Source organism: Juglans microcarpa x Juglans regia, chromosome 2D, assembly GCF_004785595.1.
Source record: "Juglans microcarpa x Juglans regia isolate MS1-56 chromosome 2D, Jm3101_v1.0, whole genome shotgun sequence".
Classification (NCBI taxonomy): domain Eukaryota; kingdom Viridiplantae; phylum Streptophyta; class Magnoliopsida; order Fagales; family Juglandaceae; genus Juglans; species Juglans microcarpa x Juglans regia.
The window spans coordinates 37,334,409-37,357,480 of record NC_054596.1 but is presented as its reverse complement, the minus strand read 5'-3'; the positions used below and the strand labels follow the sequence as shown (position 1 = coordinate 37,357,480).

Here is a 23,072-nt window from a genome sequence, read left to right as displayed (position 1 = left end):
ACTTATACCTCCGGGATGTCTTATATATATATATATATATATATATATATATATATTATATATAATTATAAATTATGGCATGGCTTGCCGCCTAGCTACTAACTTCAAGATCATCATACTTTGAACCTAAATGATGGAATTTGACTGGCGCACCTGATCTCAAAAAGATCGAAGAAAGAGACAAGCACAACCAAAGGAGAAAAACTTCGTAATAAAAAGTAATAGAAAATTAAAAATTAAGCTGCAAGCTAGAGTAGGTCATGAGAGAGAGAGAGAGAGATCAGAGAGAGAGAATGTAACATCTGGGAAATTCGCGAAACACCAATGAGCCAATGAGCCCCTCATGGTGTAATCTCTTCATTTTATAGTGAAGTTATCGATATCGTTGGACCACTTGTGGACATAGGCCTAAGAGCCAAACCATGATAGGTATTGCCCCATTTATTTTCTATTGATTATGACGGTCAGCTTCTTTTCTCATTTCGACTGATCTATTCGATCCATTCAACAATAGTACTTTACACATGGTTTTTCTCCACCAAAAATGAAGACTATTAATAAAATTGAGATACCGCCCTCTTTTTAAAAAAAAAATAGTACTCAAACACTCGGTGAAAACACTAATGACATCATGTTATATAATTATATATATAAATACCCCACAGACACACACATATAGTTCCATGCAAGAAAATAAGCTACTTGAAATGTAAGACATTTATTAATGTGAATTACATCGTACTACATATTGATCCCGAGTGTATTTAATTTGGTGTATCCATCAGTACGCAGGCTAGGTTCGCAAAGTTTTGAGTCATGCATGGGACTAAATCAATTGTACGTTACTTAATTATTATGATTAATTAGCCCTTATTTACAAGTGTGGTAACTGTATATAGATGATCTTGTAGTACTATTTGAAGGCGTTTATATCATACATTATCCACATGACATAATTTGATTTGTAATATTCAAATTTTAAAAATTTATCTTCGAAATCAAATATTTAAACCATGTGGATGACGTGTGGTACTGTAAAGGTTTTCAAATAGAATTATTCTTCTTTAAAAATATTTTTTCTCAAATCATGATTATCATAATTAATTTGTTTACTTGTAGGAACAACATTCTAATATCTTGACAAGATATTGATGACTTTGTAATGCGGCAGCTGCTAATACATTCTGACCCTTTTGCTTAGCCAATGAATTTATAATTTACACCAAAGAGTTATAGGAGTTCCTTAGTAGGCGATACAAATCCAACTCAAAGTTATCTCAAGGAATGACATAATCATGTTGAGGAACTCCATCGTGCGGCTTTTGATGAAAAATATCATTGAATTAAGCACTAGCCGACAAGCTGGACGAAGCCAGGATTATAATTTGGATAGTGATAGATTACTATTCTTTTACTACCCATTTATAACTACTTATAGTGTATTTATTTTTTATCATTTTCTTTTAAGTATTTTTTTAACATCCTTAATCATTAAGAAAAAATTAAAAAAATATATAATTTTACTAATAGTTACTTCTTTAACCATTAAGTAAAATAAAAAATTAAAACAAAAATCAAATACAAAAAGAGTAGTAAATGGATAGTAGGAGGATAGTAACCCTATAATTTTCCTTATAATTTTGGAGGGGCCAAGTGTTTTAAATTGGAATGAATTATTCAAGTGGACATATTTAGGAAAACTCATGCTAAAAAAATGATTAAAGAGTAAGAAAAAATAAATAAATTCAAAACCTAAAGAAAGTAGCTAGGCATTTCACAAAAATCATAACAACAAATTATAAGTTTATATAATGTTTTAATTAAAAAGTGTATACATAAAGTTTAAGCAAACATAAAATTCAAAATTATGATTTAAAATCTTTACAAAATGTTTAGAGAATATTAATGATGACTACAACTAAAAATACTTTATTTATCTTCTTCTATGTTTTAAATGTGTTTAAAAATAAATATTATTTTTCAAATAAACCTCCTTAAGAATTGACATTTTCTCTAGCTAGCAAAATATTATATGAAATAAAATTACATGAAAAATAATATTAGTTTGCTTGAAAATATGAAGTTTTGTTCATAGCCTTGAGGGCCAGGCCGCCCCCCTCGCCTCCCCAGCCCTTGGCTTTGTTGACCATGCTAGCCGGTATATACGCGGTACACGAGATTTAAAAATAAAAAAGGAAAGGACATTGAGTTGCCTCAAGGTGCATTAATGTACGTGCAATGTTGTTTTTCTTAAGACATATTTTGTTCATAGTAAATTAATTGTGTGCATCAGGTTACAACAGATCTGATTTGTAGATCTTCTTGATTATATATATAAATCATGAAGCCAATAATATCTTCTCTTATATAGAATACGTACTTTTTAACTACATTTAATTTGCACAAACGAAGTTAGGCAGCTTGAATACTCCAAATTAAATAACTATTAATTAATTACCAATATATTAGAGGAATTAATCTCTTTCTAAAGAAAAACACGTTATACACATTCTAACGATCGATTTTGAAGCAAATAATTATTTGTAGCTTTTCATGTGATTCATCAATCATCATGATCATGATCATTAATATTGTTACTAGTAACAGTAGCCTTTTCATGTGACCTCATGAACCTCTCGCTAAAGATAAAGTACTACTGGTACTAAGTTGGTAGTCTGTGATAATGGGCATGAGTTTCATGATGTCCTCATAATTAGCATGATCATGCATAACTTCTTATCTATCATATTACGTATATACTTCTAAGGTATTCTCGCTATTCAAATCCAACTTACAGGCCACCAGCTCATCAGGGCGCTTTGGCAAATATCAAAAGATATTAATACATTGTAAAGTTAGGAATAATACTACTAATTATAATAATCATCCATTAATTATCTGATATCATGTAATTAGAGAATGATGAATAGATGATGATCATTGAGGATCAGCTGATGGACAAAATTTTTCTAAGCACTCTTATTCAAACATTGGCAGCATGAGCATATCAATCATCAAACAAGCGAATCTGATCAAATTTCTGTAGTAGTAATGTCAAAAACGGCACCATATATAGTGTGATCTTTTCAAAGGGGATGTGAAAGGACAAATCAATAGTACCGTCTTTTCTTGCGAGGGGCTCCATATCCCATTGGTTTGAGCCTAGAAAACCTAACTGCAAATCACCTAGCTAATTACAATATCCTCAAGATTTTCATGTAATTATCCGCACGCACGATTATAAGAAAGATAAATATTTACGATGGATTATTTGTGATGATAACGATTATTTATAATAAAAAAAAATTGATTATTTTGATAAAAATAATTATTTTCATTAAAAATAACTGATGATAAATAAGTAATTAATTTCTTTAGATTGAGCTGTACTGCCATCAATAGGAGATCAGTACGGACGCTAGATATATAGGTCGATCGTAGCATTAATATCCTACTCACAATGCTTGCTCAGCACCTTTCTTTACATCTATATTTTGATCATTTCACTCGCCAATATAACGTGAAATTATTAAAATACTTCACGCTTTACACTAATTAATGGACAGTAATATTCATTTTGCAGCAGACTTTCTAAGTTTTGGCCGTCAATACTACTCAATAAATAAGAATGTAACTATATATAATCAATCCAGGTAAAGTTTTCTAACTAGCTTGGTCTTCTCTTCTAGCTTACATATGAACTAATTTAAGTTCTTTTTATTTTTTATTTTTAAAAAAAAAAAAGAAAGAAAGAAAATTAAAACTAAATTACCACGAGCCACCGGTATATACATGGAAGCTCAGCAGCCTACTATACTGCATAGTGAAATCATCTTGACCTCTCTATTCTTCTTATAACATTCTACCTCTAAGCAAAAGCGCTTCCTCAACGTCTTCACCCTCGCTTTCCGTTTTCTCCTCTAGAGGGTAAGACGATCATGATCCCATATTTCCAGAATTCCAAGAAATCCCAACTCCAGCGCCTCACAGCCTCCATGTGAAAAAAAAGAAAACTGGAATCTGTTTCAAAATCATATATCGATATCATCCTCCGTTTTCTTCTTATTCTTCTTCTTCTTATTATTTTTTGCATGAACCCTCCAAGCTCTGAAGCAGATTAAGTTTGTTTCTTTTTCCTACCTTTTTCTTTTCCCTTCGGCTTTTCTCACCAGCTGTTTATGGACTACTTAAAAGAATTGGAAGGCAAGCGAGTCCATGATCATCTTGATGAGAAGACGGCCAAACCAAGGTGTATATGGGTGCCAGGGCCAGTCATAGTTGGGGCTGGCCCTTCAGGTTTAGCTGTGGCAGCTTGTCTTAAGCAAAGAGGTGTTCCCAGCTTAATCATCGAGAGAGCTGATTGCCTAGCTTCCTTATGGCAGCATAAGACATATGATCGTCTCCGCCTTCATCTTCCAAAGCAATTCTGTGAGCTTCCACTCATGCCATTCCCCAAGAATTTCCCCACCTATCCAACTAAACAACAGTTTGTGTCCTATTTGAAGGCCTACGCAGACCGTTTTAACATAACACCTGTGTTCAACAAAACAGTGGTGAGCGCAGAGTTCGAACAACTTGGCTCATTTTGGAGGGTTAGGACCACAGGCTTGAAAAGTGAAGAAGCAGAGTACGCGTGCAAATGGCTGATAGTTGCAACAGGAGAGAATGCCGAGAATATTATACCGCAAATTGAGGGTATGAATGAATTCGGTGGGCCTATTTTGCACACAAGCGCGTACAAGAGCGGGATATGTTTAGTGGAAATAGTGTTTTGGTGGTTGGATGTGGGAACTCAGGCATGGAGGTCTGCTTGGATCTCTGCAACTTCAGTGCTCGACCTTCCCTTGTTGTTAGAGATTCGGTGAGCATATCTAAAGTTCTAAAATCGTCTAGTTCTCTTCTTTGCTTCTATATTTAGCAGTTACACAGGCAAAACGTTCCAACTAGTTTTTCCTCCCCCATCAAAATTAACTGTCAAGAAAGCACTATAGAAGTTTTATTAAGTCTTCCATATAAAGAATCTTACGTCTCAAAGTTATGATTAAACAGATAAACTCGGTATTGTTTCAACAAAAATTTCCCGCAGTGGTTCTTCTCATTGCTTTTGATACTACAAGCTGAACCCTTTATGATGAATTAGCTTATAATTTTCATCAAGCAAGATATATACAGTTTAAAAATTGAGATAAAGTACTGAAAACAACGATTTACAGCTCGTGATCATTATCTACTGTTGTGGTGTTGGCTTAATTTGGACTGGGTATTTTCCAAAGCGAACGAAAGTCTGTTTAACTCAGGAAAAAACAGAAAAGAAACTAAAAACGAATGTCTGTCGAGATATTATAGCAGTTACAGAAAGAACTTTTCAGGAGAAGATGTCATTCTTTTATAACTTTCTTGGAACTTGTTGGCACGCGCGTGCAACAATGGTCGGCTGCCCAAATTCTCATGGCATTCAGCCTAGGGTACTTTCTTTTGCATAAAATCGTCTCTATAAAAAGATGCCAGGGTGAATGTCACCGTTGCAGAATTCTAGGTTTGGAAAAATGACAGGAAGTCATATCCTAGAAGAGGCAAATTGAAATCGAACTTTTGGGATTCATAAGAGCTAGGCCTCATGCCAGCTTCATATTTTAGCCCTTTTTCTATTCTTTTAATAACCTCAGATCTTTTTATCTAAATCCTGTTGCAGGTGCATGTTTTGCCCCAAGAGATGCTGGGAAGATCAACTTTCGGATTGTCCATGTGGTTGCTCAGGTGGCTCCCCATGCGCCTTGTGGATCAATTCTTACTTCTGATGTCACACTTGATGCTAGGGGACACAGCTCAAGTTGGACTAAATCGCCCAAAGCCTGGCCCTCTTGAGCTCAAGAACAAGTCTGGCAAGACACCCGTCTTGGATGTTGGAACACTTGCTAAGATCAAAACTGGACAAATCAAGGTTAATTGAGTTCCTAGTTCTTAAACAGACATTTTTCCTACTACAATATATGAAACATGGCTTCTTTTATAACATGATTCCAGCGTATCGCGCAGATGAGAAGCGTAATTTTACCTCTCCGATGTGTAGGTATTCAAAGCAATAAAGCGATTCAGGCACCATGCTGTGGAGTTTGTTGATGGGAAAGTAGAAAATTTCGATGCTATCATTCTAGCCACGGGTTACAAAAGTAATGTACCATCTTGGTTAAAGGTAGAATATGCTTAATTTATTACTATTTGATCCCATGTTCATAAGAGTGAAGGAAAATGCATGTAAAGAGCTTCGAAATGTTGTTATCAGGAGAGTGATATGTTTTCCGAGAAAGATGGGTTACCTCGGGAATCATTCCCGAATGGATGGAAAGGCGGATGTGGGCTGTACGCTGTGGGCTTTACCAAACGTGGCCTGCTAGGCACGTCTTTCGATGCCAGGAAAATTGCAGAAGATATAGAGCTCCGCTGGAAAGCTGAGGCCACCCATCTTACGTCTTTCCCTCGCGCAACACCACCACCACCACGATTATGAACTGATCGAGAAGGAGAGAGACAATCAGGGTATGGACTTAAGTCCATGGAACCCTGAACAAGATGGTTTGTTCCAAGAAAGGTCCCCCATTCGTTTAGAGGGAAAGTAAGGCCAGAAAAGCAAAAGTACTAGGATATGATCAGTTCTCAGCTTCCATTTGCACTAGACCGACCTTGGGAAGAAGAGTGAGAAGTTGGGAGATGAGGTGGTGAGGGACAATTTCATCATTTCTATAAACTATGTTAGATGCATGGTAAGTGGGATAGAAAAAAATAGTTTGAGGAACTGAAAATCTGCAAATATTGTGAACAGATCAGCTGCATGCAAAGAGTTTTGGTCATGTATTTTTACCATTAAATGTTTAGTGTTGGTGGTAGTGGTGATCTTGGAATATAAATTATACTATTTCATTGCTATTTGTAATCAGTGTATAGTACAAATTAATATGATGTTTCCATCAATTTGAACTTTGTGCTAATTATTAATGTAACTGTCATGCTTTGGAGCTTCATGTGAACAATGTTCTAACTTGTTTTTAGTACTATCGAACTATCAAATGATGAAGAGGGATTATTTATTCAACCTTGAAGTGACCTTAGAGCTAGCTAGAGAGCTAGGGATCGAGCAGGCAGGGACCATTAATGCATAGCTTATCCTGTGGAAAACAAAAGAAAATTCTATTCAAAAGTAACTAAAAGAACGGAGAGAAATTCCTTTTTGCTTGTAAAGGTCCCATGCATATATGAAGATGAAGGGAGGGCCCTCAGGTTCTGATCTCTATATTAATTAATTCCGTAGAATATTTCTCATCATTGCCAGCTTAATCCCATGGATCTTTACTGTACTACATATACATATATCTTCATCAGTAACTCGGACCACCATTGTTTATTGGAAATCCATACACTCTCCACCACAACTTCAACCCTAGCTGTCAACGCTAAATGGGGTCTGATCTGATGTATTTATGAAAAAATGTGTCAATGTATAAGGTTTTCTATTCATCCCCAACGTCCGTCTATGTCAAATTAGCCAAGTGCTTTGGAAAATGTGAATGGAATATGGTATGCTTGTATTTTAGCCCAACCAGACAACTTAAATATTCTAGACTAATGAAAAGAAATACTTACTTTATAATATCTCTATATATATATATATATATTGACATTAAACAATATGATTGGTGTACAGTGCTTGCAAATGGACATTAATGAACATAGTTACAATACTGCATGGAAGTACTGTTACTCCGAGGCTAGAAATTTTCTCTAATTTTGGTGGGATTTATCCCGACCGGATGGAGTCTATGAGCATTCGGTCAATGAAAATCGAATCTTTGGCCTCAGAATATATAAAAGACCGTATACGAGAGAGAGAGATAGAGAGAGAGAGTATCAACATCAAGAAATTTCTACTTCTGAAATCCCACTTAGGAAGAGCATTGGTGGCCTACTAATAATTGCCTGGCCCATCAGATATCCCATAGTTAATTGCTCTTTTAATACATAGGCCCTTTTTTTTCGAGTTGAACATAACATAGATTAACTTATAAGTAGTTACAAAGATACAAGATTTAATAGGAGTGAGAATTCCAACAATCATCTCAAAAAAAGCAAAAGCAACACCACAGAAAATAAAAAAGCAGGATCTGGAATAAAAAATTTGACTCTCATCCATTTCCCACTAAAGGGAAACCGCTTAAAACGGTTTTAATATAGTTTGATAAACAGACTATAAAACTACAACTAAAAGTCGCAGTTGAGAGTTGTGTGCTATATTTTGTTGGTCTGGACCAACTAAATGAGACTTTCAAGACCACTTTATCTTGATCTTTGGTTAAGAAAAACAAGAACATAGGAAAATAGCAACATGAAGATAAGCCGATATGTTGGCATAAGACCGTCACTGGCGGTGGTGGCACGTGCAGCTCATGCGACACTCTAGGGAATAAGGTAGTACTCGGATCTAAGAGATTCGAAGAAACTGATCCCGATAGTGCCGCGCATGGCGGCGCGTGGGTTTCACACGCACTGTAAGTTGTGCGTGAGACACGCGCCACTCGTTTGGACAGTTTTCTCATTCCGTCCAACAGATCGGCGGCTGGGGAGTTTGATGGTGGGGCGCATGGTGGCTATAGAAGGTCGGTAAGCAGCAGATCAAAACGTCTTGGTGCTATAGCCAAAAAACTAGAAAAAAAAACTAGAAAAAAATCGATATACATGGTTGTCGATGTCTGGACAGTTGGAGGGAGGGAGGAGCCAAAGCTCCAACCCCCCTGGGTGGAGAGGTTGAGATAATTGGCTGCTTGGGTAGAGAGACACCCAGGAGAAAAATCATCTGGAGAGAGAAATAAAACTTAATATATAGCCCCTTAATTCCTTGTCCTTAATTATATATATATATATATATATATATATATATGTGTGTGTGTGTGTGTGTGTGTGTGTTGTTCGTTTATATCTTTTCTCACTCAAAAGAAAATTAGGTTAATGGATACATGAAAAAAAAGAAGCTAAAATATAATGCTATAACTAATTGCTCGATCGATCTAGTCCACTAGCTAACAAGTATACATTTTATTTAGGGTTTTAATCGTCAAAAGTTTGATAATACCCAGAAAACGCCAACGAAGATGGCTTAAGCCATTTTCTCCTATCAACGTTTTGTTTAAAGTACTCTAGGTCTTTGGGGGTACTACATCGATCTGTAGTTGTTACATGAGGTTTAAACGTCGCCTCAACCACCTTGTGCAGCCCTACAAATACAGCGTAATATGGTCCAGACTGCACGTGATAGCCACGCCGTCATTACATGTCGCCACCCCAGCGCAAGCTTAATTCCTTCTCATTGCAGGTACATGACATGCTGTACATCATGCAAACGGATTTTGGACCATCGGATTGATATATTTACTGCATGCATTTATTAGTTCGTGGTCCAAAAACTTATTGCAGTTAACTGTTTGAACGATCATATATAGCTAGTTCACATTCTACATTTTCTTTCTGGACCATATGCCATTAGTTCAGAATGAATGTTACCAGCTAGCTATCGGTTGATATATATCATAAAGCTTTTGCATGTTGTGCCGATTATTTGTGGAAGGAGTTGCAGGAAAAGAAGGTCGGTCGATGATCACATGTAGGCCGATTCCTCAAAAGAACTAAGCAATTCTCTCTGAATTTCATATATACAGTCTAAAAACATACAAAGTATGAGTGGAGTATCATTATCATATCTCGACCCAGAGAGCATTACTTCGCTGCCAAAGCTGAAAAGCATTTGATATGGTTAATCTGCCAGTACTTCATTAATGTCAGATGCAGTACTAGTACTTTAAAAAATAATTAAGTTACCATGTTTGGCCAGATACTGATGCTGATAGTTTTGGTTATTCTTGTGATGTGATCTTCTTTGAAATCAAATTAAAGGTATGCAGCATTTGATCATCTTGATTTTTAAAAGATAAATATTATAAGCCATTGGAAAGTAGATCTTGTAAGATCTAGAACAGCATCTTGGTTATTTTTCTCTCTGTTCTTTTTGTGTAAGTATAACAACGATTGGTGATCACTTTACTAGCTAGCTAGAGGTATTGCTAGCTGCATGCTCAACTTGTAAATATCTCCTTCAACAACTCCTTTTTACAAGCTTTACAGTCCTTTTGGCACTTGCTGCGGTCCAAAACAAAGAGATATTTGCTTATAGTAGAACGATTCCCAGCAAGCCGGAGGAGGAGGTGAGAACGTGGTAAAATGGATCCCAATCTCTCTGAGTCCACTTTATTACGTAGTTGAAAAGGGCAAGACATGCAGGCGCGCGAGGGAGTGACAGGAACACGACGAGTCGTCAGAAGCATTAGGGAAGAAACTAAGCAGAGAGAGAGAGAAAGAGAGGAAAGGAAAGGAATGTTGAGATGGACACAGCAATGGACCACCACTTGTGTATTGTCTTCTTCAATCATTAAACCGTCCCTAGCTAGCTAACTATTCCACATGTTATGGAATTCCAAAATTGAATAGGTCTTGGGTTAAATTAAGTTGCAGTACTTTCTTTCTGATAATCTGCTCGATCAAATTTCTTTTTATGTCTCGGCCGGGGATCGAGCTTACTGCATATATGCATAATTTACTATAGAATTGGACTAGCTAGCCGGCTAGCTAGCTAACCAAGCACATTGGACGATCATGATCATCCCTTTTTCAGAGCCTAATTAAAACCATTAATTATGTCAAGAGAAATTAAGGATCGAAATAGATTATTTTAAGTTTTAAGTTGTATTCTTTTTTTTTTTTTTTTTTTTTTTAACGTAGCCTCCAAACTTTATTAAAATAAACCCTAGGCGGAGGAATACTGTGTAACAAAAAAATAAAACCAATACCCCGACCCAAAACACCGAAACAACAAAACAATAAAAAACAGGACAAACTAAAAGCCCTCTAAAGATTACCGATGAAATTAGCCACCGATTTGTTTTTTTTTTTTTTTTTGTTTTTTTTTTTTTTTTTTTTTTTTTTTACTTAATGGTTAAGAAAATATTTTTAACGAGTTTTTTTTTTTTTTTTAATGTTTAAAGCAAAAAAAAAAAAAAAATTACACATTCGGTACCCACTGATCTCAGTGGTTGTAGCATGATCCTTCATTCCCATGCATGTTTTCTATGATCTGGGTGTGTGTGTGTTTGTATATATATAGCTCTAACTTCCACCATGGTTGGTCAAGTAGAGTTGAAGTTAAAGCGAAGATCCGCTAGAAAATATTCCTTCTCACTTCCCTTAGCTAGATATCCCAAAGAGTAAATTGAGAACGACAGCAATGTCTTAAAAGGTATATAGCTCCTTATCTCCACCTTTGGTTGCAAGAGAATATCATGTCTAGAGAGGTTTCTATAATTGCTTAAAGGAAGGAGATCGATCAGAGTACTACAAAACTTACTAGGTCAACTTTCGAGTGCATGGCGCAATATTCCACACGGCCATGATCTTCTTGGGATCTCTCAAATATACTTAGGGAATCTTCTCTGGCTTCAAATCGGGCCAATTCCAAGAAAGAACGTACAAGATCGATCCCAAACACATTTTGGATTCCGTGTTATTTGGTTATGCAAGTTGCCTGCGTCGATACATATGCAAAGACAATCACAAAAGATAAAGTTCTAACAACAAAGAATCAAGGCCAATTTCCAAACACGGCTAAAGGCTGAACTGTTTCCTAATAAAGGACATAGCCACGAATACACTAATTACAGGCTCACCCCAAGTGGACATGATCATCTTTAAACTTCATATACTTACAAAACTACTTGTACATGATGGCATCAAGACCACCACAAGCGGCCAAAACCAGTAAGTGCATGGACATCATTAAGAAATATTGCACGGGTTTTTTCTAAAAGAAAAATATTTTGCTTCTAAACAAATTAACGAAAGCTACTACATTAACAAATTTACTTTTTAGGGAAGAAAATTTTCTTCTCAGACGGTTTCAATTTTGTCTCTAAAATTTTTTTGAGATGAATTTTTTTCATCTCTAATTGGTCTCAAGAATTATATCTCAAAAGTTTTTTTGGGTCGGAATTCAAATTTCATCTTAAAAAATATTTTTTAGGATGAAATCTGTCATTTGCATTGGAAAGTGTTCAAATGAATTTCTTTTGGGACGAAAAAAATTCCATCCCTAATAGTCGTTCAAATGCAAAAAATACCGTTCAAATGGATTTTATTTGCTGGGATGAAAAGAAAATTCTGTCCCTAATAGTCATAATAGAATGAATTTTGTTTCGGAGAACTAGTCGCAAATAGTCATTTGTTCGATTAAAAATGTCGCAAATAAGTATTTGGGGCGACAAAGTTGGCCCCAAAATATCTTTTCCTGCAAAATTATCTCGCAGGAAATGAGGTTTTTGACCAACGGTGTCAATTGTAGAGAACTAATCTCCCAACAAATATTTTTATGTAAAATTAAAAAATAAATATAACCATTTGTTGCCTTCACCTAGCAGCAAATAGTCATAAAATAGGAAAATTAATATAAAAGCTATAAAAAAATCTTCATTACAAAATCCCCTCAAATTCTTAACCATAACAAATTAATTGACAGTGTTTACACAACCCATTACATAGCCTTGAACATGAGAAAAATACAAAATAATGATACAGACCAAGTTTAAAACTTTAATACTTTTGTTTTTCCCAAATCTGTTCAAGTCAAGGATATTCAAATCTTGAGCTTTTTATCTTCGTTTGTAGTTAAGAACAATTCCTAAAAATTTACATAAACACGAGGCAATTAGTAAATAATTAAAGGAACAACTTATATTACACCAGACAATTCCTAAAGAACATTTTGCTTCTATCTAGAAAAGCTCGAAGACCCACACAACTTTTGTCTAAAAACCACTCCCAATTTTGCATCAAGACACTTCAATCATTCCAACTACAAAGATCAAATTCATACAAAGGATCATCACCTCAAATGCGTCTACAACTAGGATATATAGCCTTGTAGGCATATACGAAAAGTATTCCTCTTCAAATAGTAAATACATTATGTATGCTAATGAACATAGAATTATATCAATACTAAGTTTCTCTTTTAACTAGCAATTCAAGCATCTAATGATAACACCTAATTCTAATTGAGAAATCATTGAAAAAAAATATTCCATAGCAAAATTAATTGAAGATATACTTCCTATAAGACCAACAACATTTATTATTGTAGGTTTATAACTCCTAACACTTGAATCTCTTAGCACATATATTTCAGCCCAACTAGTTGCAATCTTTTTTTAATTAGAGATGATATATTCCCAACATATAACATTCAAACTTTATTATATCTAAACACCATCTTACATATTTTGCTAGAATCACATACTATTTTCAAACTACATAATAATATTAGCCTAGAAAATATAAACATCATATCTACACCAAGGATCCAGAATTTGTAATAAATAATATTATAACAATAAAGAACAACGTAAGGAACCAAAAGAATAAAAACAAGTACATTTATAGCAAACAACAAGCTTTTATATATTTCAAGAAAATTGAAAACAATAATAAAATCTATGTAAATATACCTCAAATACAAACCAAAAAAGTGATTTTTGAGCACCAAGCATCCTCTATAAGAACAAAAAAGAGAAACATTAGTAGAGTATAGAAAAAATGAACATTCAAACTACAAATAAAAAAAAACAAAAAAAATCTCATTTGTTTGAAAGAAAAAACAACTTTTCGCATTCCCAACTTCACAAGAATACTCCATAAATTTTCCCACCTTTGGTATGCTACTCTCTCTCTCTCTCTCTCTCTCTAAGCTGTAAAATATCCGAGACTTCTTAAAGTTTGGGGCACTTTATATTTTTTAGGACATTGTTGATTGTTCGAACAAGTTAAAAAATGTTCAAACGGTAAAATTTGAAAATATTAGCAGCCAAATTTCACTGAAATTTAACCATTCGAACTAAAACTATTAGTATTCGAACGAACACTATTCTCGTTTGAACGGACATTATTCTAGTTCGAACAAATTATTACAATTCGAATAGGTTTGTACAGTTCGAACGAAATTAATACAGTTCAAAAGGATATAATAAACCGTTTGGATGGTAAAATTTAAAAAATTAGCACTCCCGGCAAAATTTCGCTAAAATTTAACTGTTCGAATTAAAACTATTATCGTTCAAACAAACACTATTTTCGTTCAAATAGACACTATTTCGATTCGAACAGATACTATTCTAGTTCAAACAAATTATTATTGTTCAGACGGACAATCAATTTTAGGGACGAATGACTTCCTCTCTAAATATTATTGTTTGAATGGTAATTAAAATTCGCATTGTTTTTGGAATGAGATTTGGATTTTGTTCCTGAAAGTCACTTTTAGGGACGAAAAAAAAAATTCGTCTTAAAAAAATTCATCCCTAAAAATCAAATTTATTGTAGCGTCTTGTTTGGATGTTGAGATTGAATGGGATGAGATGAGAAATCTATGAATAATAGTAAAATAGTTTGTGAATAGTAGTCAAGTAGTTTGAGTTAAGATGTTTTATGGAATTTTGGAAAATGAGAGAGAAAAAATTGAATAAAAGTATTATAATTTAAAACATTGTTAAAATATAATTTTTTTAATTTTAATTTTTTTTTTTTTACATTTGAAAGAAGTGCAATAATATATACAATCGTAAAGTGCATAAGCGCCACGCAATTATTTTAAAAAAGAGTGGAGTCCATAATTAAGAAATTAGTTTTTTCATGCAAGTCTCATATTTACTTATTTTTTTCAAAGGAATTACGTGGCGTTTGTGAATATAAATACTTTAACAGATATGATCTACACACCGGCTTGAGAATATATTTTTTTTTTACTAATAATTCCTTAACATTTGACACCATATCTACACACATTAACTAGGAACGTTTTACCAAGTGCATAATGTTTGGGAATAACATATAATTGAGTTGGATTTTAACCCCTTGAATTTTCACGTTAATTTTAACCTAAACGTTAAAATTCATGATAAGAGATAAATAGTCACATGAAGTGAGTCTTACAATATTTAGAATAACATTTATTGAGTATTTAATGTTGTCTGAGAAATTTTATCCGACAACTATATATAAATATTGTAAACCCACTTAATATGTATATCTTTCTCTCATTATAGACCTTAGAGTTTGGATAAGAACTATAGAAGATCTAAACCTCCATTGCCCTTAGTGCAATCTCACTTATTTTAAAAATATTTTTTAAATATTTAAAAAAGATACAAATTTATTAATAATCACCTTTTTAAACATTAAAAAAATCAAAATGTACTGATGGTCAAACCCAAGATGCAAACTAGCATTTTCGTATATTATATATACACACATCATTGCTTAACGTCAAAGAATTAGTTAAGTAGGTTAAGTTTTCATTAGTAACTTATAGTACTATAGATAAACGTAAAATCACGTTCAATGATAAGTATTGCTTTCGCCGCCAAAAGCAAAACCTCTTCGCAACATTTGTCGGTCAACTGCTTCATCAATTAAAATAGTAATTTGATGGAAAGATATAGCCATGCAGTAACGGCCCAAGAGAACCGCATGGGCTTGTGAATCCAAACGGCCTTTTGGACTGCAAAATTGATCTTTTTTATTTATTTATTTATTTTAATGAATTCATCGGCCTCCTCGACAAATAAACTCATGAGCATTACAAAATTTATATCCCGAAACAAGGAAATATATTAATTAATAAAATGTTGAACCTGTACGTGTGGATGCACTCAACAAATCGATCATGCAGAGAATAATAATATCTAGATTTATTTGCTTGCATTAAAATTTCTGCTTTTTTTTATTGCATGAGCAAGTCTTCCAAAAATTTGTCCATATTCTAGGATACATTAGACCCAACGGAAAAATGTTCTAAATTATTCTTATTATATAATATATATATATATATATATATATATATCCCTTATATCATAAAAATGTCTATATGAGATGAACATGAATGAATAGTAATTCGTGTTTGACTCTTTTTATTCCATTTTTTTCATTTATGCCTCTGTCTTGCTTGGTCTCATTACGTTTTTGTCCATCTAGTTTTGAAGAATTTCAGACCATGCATAAATCCTCGTGATGACCCTGTGGTGGCGGTAAGGGGAGGAGCACGACGGCTTTAGGGTTCCAAGGGCTGGGTCGTGGGTTACAACAGAGCAAGGGAGAGGTAGAGGCTGGGCTGGGCTGGGCATGGAGGAGCAAGGGAGGTGCTGTGGAGGGCTGGCGGTGGCATCGTGGGCTATAGGCAGTAGATCTAGGTCATGCGACAGAAATAACCTTTGAAATAAAGAAAGGCTTTGTGAGAGAGGGAGGTAGATCGGGGAGCTGCTTCGTGGGGAAGAGGTGGCCATCAAAGCTCGTGAATGGAATTGCTCACGGCGACGCTGTGGAGGGAAATCAAAGGGAGAGGAAGAGGGCTATGTGCTTCGGCCAAGAGAGAGAGAGAGAGAAAAAAAAAGAGAGAGGTCTGTGGGGAGGACATCGGCGTGGGGGAGGTCACCAATGACTAGGCTTGGTGGTGGTGCAGCAATGGAGGTCAATGGCACTAGGAGGAGCCAAGGAAAAGAGAGATCGATGGGGAGAGCGGCGTGCGGTTAGAGGGAGGGAAGAGGGAAAAGTGAGGGGAAAAGCTAGGGTTTGGGGTTTTAAATCTCAACCCTTCATCTTGAGTCTTCAGATTTGATCCAACGGTGGATGTTAAAACACTGAAAATAAGCTAACTTAAAATAGATAATTAAAATAGAAATATCATATCATACATTTAAAATATACTTTAATTTATAAAATATTAATCTTTCATCATTAAATAAATGATGAACTTTTGTTAAATATTTTTAAGAGAGTAAAACCATATAAATAATTAGAGTTTTTAACATAATTTAAATCTCAAATATTCTTAATTAACTAAAATCATTTATACTAATATTTTTGGGGCTTCCAAAATATAAGAATCTTACTTTAATGATGAAATAACGTGAGAGAAACATAGGAATAACAGACTCTGTATTTTTTCAGTGCTCCCTGGTTCATCAAGTAGTGTGGTTGAATTTTTGTTAATCATGAAATAATTTGTTTGCTCATGCGATCAAATTTTAGAAAGTATCTTCTCTTACCATAATTTAAGTATATTTTCTTATTCTTGAAAAGAAACAGGGAGGGTGAATTTGATTCATACAAGCACACTACATCTTCTGCATGGTTGGAGGTAACATGATATGCATGCATTGATCTCTACCTTCAAATATGGTTAATTTGTAAAGCTAAAACTTCCATGCAAAGCTTTAACACGTAATCGTGATTGATATTTCACATACAGATGATCAACCCAATGGAAATGTTTGGAGATACTGTAGTTAGAACAAACTCTTTTTGTTAAAGTAGAGAAAGATGAAAATTCATAAATTCTTGCTTATATTAGGTTTTATGCTCCTATGCATTAGGTTATTTACTAATCAATTTTATGTACTCTTTCAATCTTGATGAATGTGAACAAACAACTAATTCGATTATTCAAGATTATGTGTTGCATGTAAGGAGTCACACTTTATTTGCTGTTTGAACACATTTTTTTTAGGAATTTTATTTTTTCTTCCAATTAGACAAATGTGGCAAACGTGCTTTGCACGTTAAACCATTGCGCGCGCGTGTGTATATATATATATATATATATATATATATATATATATATATATATATATATATATGAGCAATGCTACAAACCACGCTCGCAAGTCCCGCTCGTAGATCCCGCTTGATGTGGCTAGTTATGTGGTAGGCACGTGTTTATTTTAATTATTTAAAAAAAAAAAAAAAGATCTTTCATTTCACAATCCCGAAAACCCCTTTCAACTCCTATAGATTCTCCTTCTCAGAAGTTAGCCCATCAAATTCAGTTAGAAGGAAAAGAAGAAGAAGAAAAAGAAGGAAAGAAGGAAGAAGTAGAAGAAGAACAATGGGATCCTCCATTTCTGAAAAGAGGAAACATCATTTTGAAACTTGTGATTTTCTAAGGTCTTTTGGTTCAATGAGTTTTCCTACTCTAACTTTTCTACTGTGCAGGCCTCATATGTACTCTCATAACTTTTGTGCTCTGTTATCAATGCTTCCCATTCAGTAATCTTTTGATTGAGAAAATGATTTTCATGGGTAACATTTTGTAAATTTGATTCTAAAAGTGGCTTTGTATTAAGAGAATGAACGTCATCTAGAGCTTCCTGTAGCCTAAGCATCAGTAACTCCTTAGATTTGGTTGAAAGCTCCGGCTGCCATGTACATTCTTCTAGTTTCTCTTCCACAAGTATAAATTCACAACCTGATTCACGCAAACTCTCCTGTAGAGTTTTGGAAAAAATATCCAAGTACACGTTCACTACATGCATTTTGCAAACTTCTTCTTCAATCATCTGGCAAAGCCCTTCCTGCAAGCATAATGATCTTTTCAAATCCTCTAAATGAATATCTCCACACAAGTTCTCTGTGGAGGCGACGGAAGGGTAAGGTGGAGGCTTGGAATTGGTTGGGTTCCTCGTCATTCTGTGGAAGTGATCGACGACATGGTATGTTGACTAGGTTCCGTTTTGTGGAGGCAAGCTAGGTTTCATTCTATTTGTTGAAGAAGACAAGGTTTAAATTTTGGTTTTTAATTGTTTAATTTATTATGTGGCAGCCACGTCAAGCGGGAGCTGGAGTGGGAACAAACAAGCAGAGGGCGTAGCTTTTTCCATATATATATATATTTGGGTATTTTTTTCCTGAGCGGATAAACTTATGATTCACGTGGAAACAGTTCATGTAGAGCCATAACGGGTGATATTAATATTTTTATTTTAAAATAAAAATAAAAATAGGAAATACATCGAATTAAGATTCTCAAACTAGTTTTGAGGAGATCTTTTCCATCAAGAGAGGATGCAGCAGCCCATTTCGCTAGATCGTTCACACTAGAGTTCAAACAAGTTGGAATACTTGAGGAGTTTCAACCAATTAGATTATAATGAACAGTTCCTCTTTGTGCAGGTCTATCCTATAGACGGAGTTTAATGGACACCAATAATAAACTGCCACTTTAGCATTGCACAAGAATGAAGTTTACACCCACCATAGTATTTGGGGCAGATTAATGTAATCCCACATATAGGATGATTACATAGTTTTCCATCAAGAAGAGCCACACCCCAGCTTAGCATCTAATAGCTTCCCCATATTTGAAGTATTTCTTTCTCCCTCATTATTTTTGCAACTAATGAGTTTTTGCAACTAATGAGTAAGGATGATTCAACATTCTTCAACATTGTTTGGCAAGCATTGCTTTATTGAAGCTTTCAATGTCTCTAAAATGCAAACCACTTTTCTTCTTTAATTCACCCATTTTGAACCAACTTCTCCACTAAACTTTCTTGTCATTATGCTTGTGGCCCCACTAGAATCTTGCCATAATAGAAGAAATCTTCTTATAAAGTCTTCTTGATAATTTGAACACACTCATAGAGAAAGTTGATATTGTTTGTACTGTAGCTTTAAGTAGTATTTCATTCTCTGCCTGTAATATAAAGGTATTCTTCCAACTATTAATTTTGGTTCAGACCCTCTCCTTCAATTTTCTAAAAGTTTTATACCTTGATCTCTCCACCATGGTTGGTAAACCAAGATACCTCTCGTAACTTCCACATACAGATAACCTTTCTACTTATTGGATCTATGACCTAACTGACATACCAATGTTGGAAATGAAAAATATTGTAGTCTTTTGCATGTTCAAACATTGACCCGATGTTTTCTCATATGTGATAAAAAATCCTTGAATCTTCAACCATTCAACAAGCTTAGCTCTTCCAAAAATTACACAGTCATCAGCAAAGAGTAAGTGATTTACTCTTATGCCACCCCTTGAGACTGCTAAGCCCCCCCCCCCCCCCGGCCAGCCCCCGATATCATTCAATCTTTCAGCTGAGTCGATCAAAAAACTTAGGCCTTCGGCTTATAGAATGAATAAGTAAGGGGAAATGGGGTCCCCTTATCTTATTCCTCTAGTAGGCTTTATGACATCCCCCGACTATCCATTTACAAGTACTGAGTATGTTACCAAGATAACACACTCCATAATCAAAGAGATCCACCTGTCACCAAAACCAAGCCTCCTTATCATAGCCTCCAACTAACTCCACTTGACTACGCCCAAGGAATAACGAGGCTATCGCAATATAGATTGGAGTGTCGATTCCACAGGGAGATGGGAGAAACACTAAAAAGACTAAAAATTTAAGAGAACAAAAATCAAAGTAGCAATGTAAGATGAATCCCTTCTGAAAAGAAATAAATTGAAGAGCCAAAACGTAATAATGAAAAGGTTTGAGCAGAATTAATAGCGGCGAAGCATCGGGAATCCCTTACTTGAACTTGATAATTCTATTCATAGAAGATTCATTGGATACTCAATAAGAGATCATAGCACCAGACTCTCTAACCGGAAAATATATCTTTATAACCAGTTTGTTCAAATGTAATTCTTGAAAACCACTATTCTTTTGAAAGCTCTTTTGAAAGCACGGATTGCTATCCTATTAGACTTAGATTCAAAAACAACAATATACTCAATAGCAATATTGCAGTAGAGAATCACACCAATAAGATTAACAACCAAATCTGAACATAAACACCTCATCAATCCCATAGAGAAAGCATGATTGAATCTATGAAAAGCATTGGTTATAAAATTATCCAAATACAAAAAAGACTAATAAGAGATGATAAACAAGAATTGTATCAACAAGAAAGTTGATTACATGAATCCAATAGAATTGAAATAATCATCATTCAAGCAAGTTCATGCCTAGCTTCACCAAAGAATTAGCTCTCCATTCAAAAGAAGAAGAATTCGTAGAAAGAAAAACCCCCACAAAAAAAAAAATCGTCTACCTCTCAACATTATAGAATTTATCGCCTTCTTCCTTCAAGCCCTCATCTTTTAGAAAGAAAATCACATGCCAATCTCGCGAAGGTAGTATTCCAGATTTCCAATTGCATATTGAGAACCGTTTTTAGCATAGTAAATGGCCGAATTAGAAAATTACTATTTTTGGAACAAATGTAGCCCATTAAGTTTGTTTTCCAATGCATCTTCATTTGCCTCAATCGAAAATCTGACAGGGAAGATATGACCATAATATTGATGGATACTCAGAGAAGCTGCGGATTCCGAATATTTTTCATTAATTGCTCTTTCCTTCCTTGTTTATGGCACGAATATCTTTGACTTTAGACGTATGAAATTCTCCATTGATTGTTCTTTTCTTCTTTATTAGCCAAAATTCAGTTTAATCATTTTTAATTCTTGCAATAGAATCATTAGACACTAAATCAAAACTTGGGCACTATAGAATTAAAATTTAAATTGGAAAAACATAATCAAAATGCCCAAATAACAAATATAATCTAGCAATTAAACTCATAAAAGTAATGTTCAGAGTACACTTTTGTGCACTCATCATTCACTCAATCATGTCATAAGCTTTTGACATGTCTAGTTTAAGAGAGATACTGTCAGCCCTTCCTCTTTATCTTGCCTTCATTGTGTGTAGTGTTTCATAAGCTATCATAACATTGTCAATTATGAGTCTTCTAGGTATGAAAGCACTTTGGTTGATGGAAATAACGGTAGGAAGTACCTTCTTCAATCTGTTAGCTAACACCTTTGAAACAATTTTATAAAAGACATTACATAAACTAATAGGTCTGAATTCACTAAATAAAGAGGGGTTTTTAACTTTTGGAATTAAAACTATGTAGGTAAAATTGATACAAGCATCCATCCCCCCACCACCCCCCCCCCCCCCCCCCAAATTTAAAAAACTTAATATAGCTTTACATACCTCATCTTTCACAATACTCTAATAGGCTTGGTAGAAACAAGCTTTGTATCCATTAGGTCCTGTGGGGACTTTAAAAGAGCCATCTGCTTCAAAGCCTACTCCACCTCAGCGCTTGTAAACTCCTTTTGTAGCTCTTCATTCATTGCACTAGTGACTCTTTGCTCAACAGCTCTTAGTTATTCTTCTATTGCCTCCAAAGAAATGTATGAAGATATGAACAGACTTTGAAAATATTGGTGAAAGACCCCCTAAATCTCTTCTTGCTTAGTCATAAACTTGCCCTGTGATTCTATAATTTGCTAAACTTGATTCTTTCTTCTTCTTTGAGTGGCACATGATAGGAAAAACTTTGTATTCTTGTCACCAAGTTCTCTTTGGTTTCTGCTTCCATTTCATTTCTTCTTGCTCAAGCAGCAATCCCAATTCTGCTTGCAATAGTTTAATTGTAGCAACATTACAGGTCCCTTCATTCTCTTGTTCATACTTTAGTTTCTCTATTTTTTACACTATTTATTTCTCAGCCTCTTTATCTCGTTGTGAGCTCCATCTAATTAAGGGTGCGTTTGATTGTTGAAATCAACTCAACTCATCTCAAGCCAATCATTGATGGAACCCATTACTTTTGCAACTTCTCATTAAAAAGTTAAACTCATCTCAACCTGTTTCATTCATTCAAATACATATATCAACCTATTTGCATTCAAACACATATCAACGGGACTAGAAATCATTACTATTTATATATCAACTCAAATCATTTGAGATCACCTCACCATCCAAATGCAGCCTGAGTCTCCTCTACAATACTTCAATTTTTTTTTTCTGCACATTCCTTAGTAGGTTTTGTTCTACAGCATTTCTAGCCCAAAACTCTTTTATCATTGTCCTTCCTTCCTCATCCATAACCCATTTGGCTTCAAACCTGAAAATCCTCTTTCTGTTTTGCATCACTTGATTCTCTTCACTTTCCTTTAGTAAAAGAGGCTTATGATCAGATTGTCTAGCTACCAAGACTTCTACCTCTCTGTTTCTAAATAAATCTGACCATTGGGTGTTAGCAACAGCCTTATCCAACCTCTCTTTTGTAAAGGTTTCATATGTATGTCTATTGCTCCATGTATGCTTATTCCC

At 34.7% G+C, this 23,072-nt stretch overlaps 1 protein-coding gene and 1 long non-coding RNA gene across 2 annotated transcripts; both read left to right on the top strand.

Moving 5' to 3' along the window:
* Positions 1-3,932: 3,932 nt before the first annotated feature.
* On the top strand, positions 3,933-6,986 carry LOC121248083 (indole-3-pyruvate monooxygenase YUCCA2-like). The gene is given in 5 exon segments (XM_041146438.1): positions 3,933-4,746; positions 4,749-4,861; positions 5,693-5,941; positions 6,071-6,193; positions 6,284-6,986. Coding segments are annotated over 5 exon segments (1,278 nt in total). The 5' UTR covers positions 3,933-4,178; the 3' UTR covers positions 6,509-6,986.
* Positions 6,987-8,566: 1,580 nt separating this feature from the next.
* LOC121250662 lies at positions 8,567-22,705 on the top strand. The gene is made up of 3 exons (XR_005937831.1): positions 8,567-8,578; positions 16,704-16,708; positions 22,498-22,705. It is a non-coding gene; the product is annotated as an uncharacterized LOC121250662 (long non-coding RNA).
* Positions 22,706-23,072: the final 367 nt, after the last annotated feature.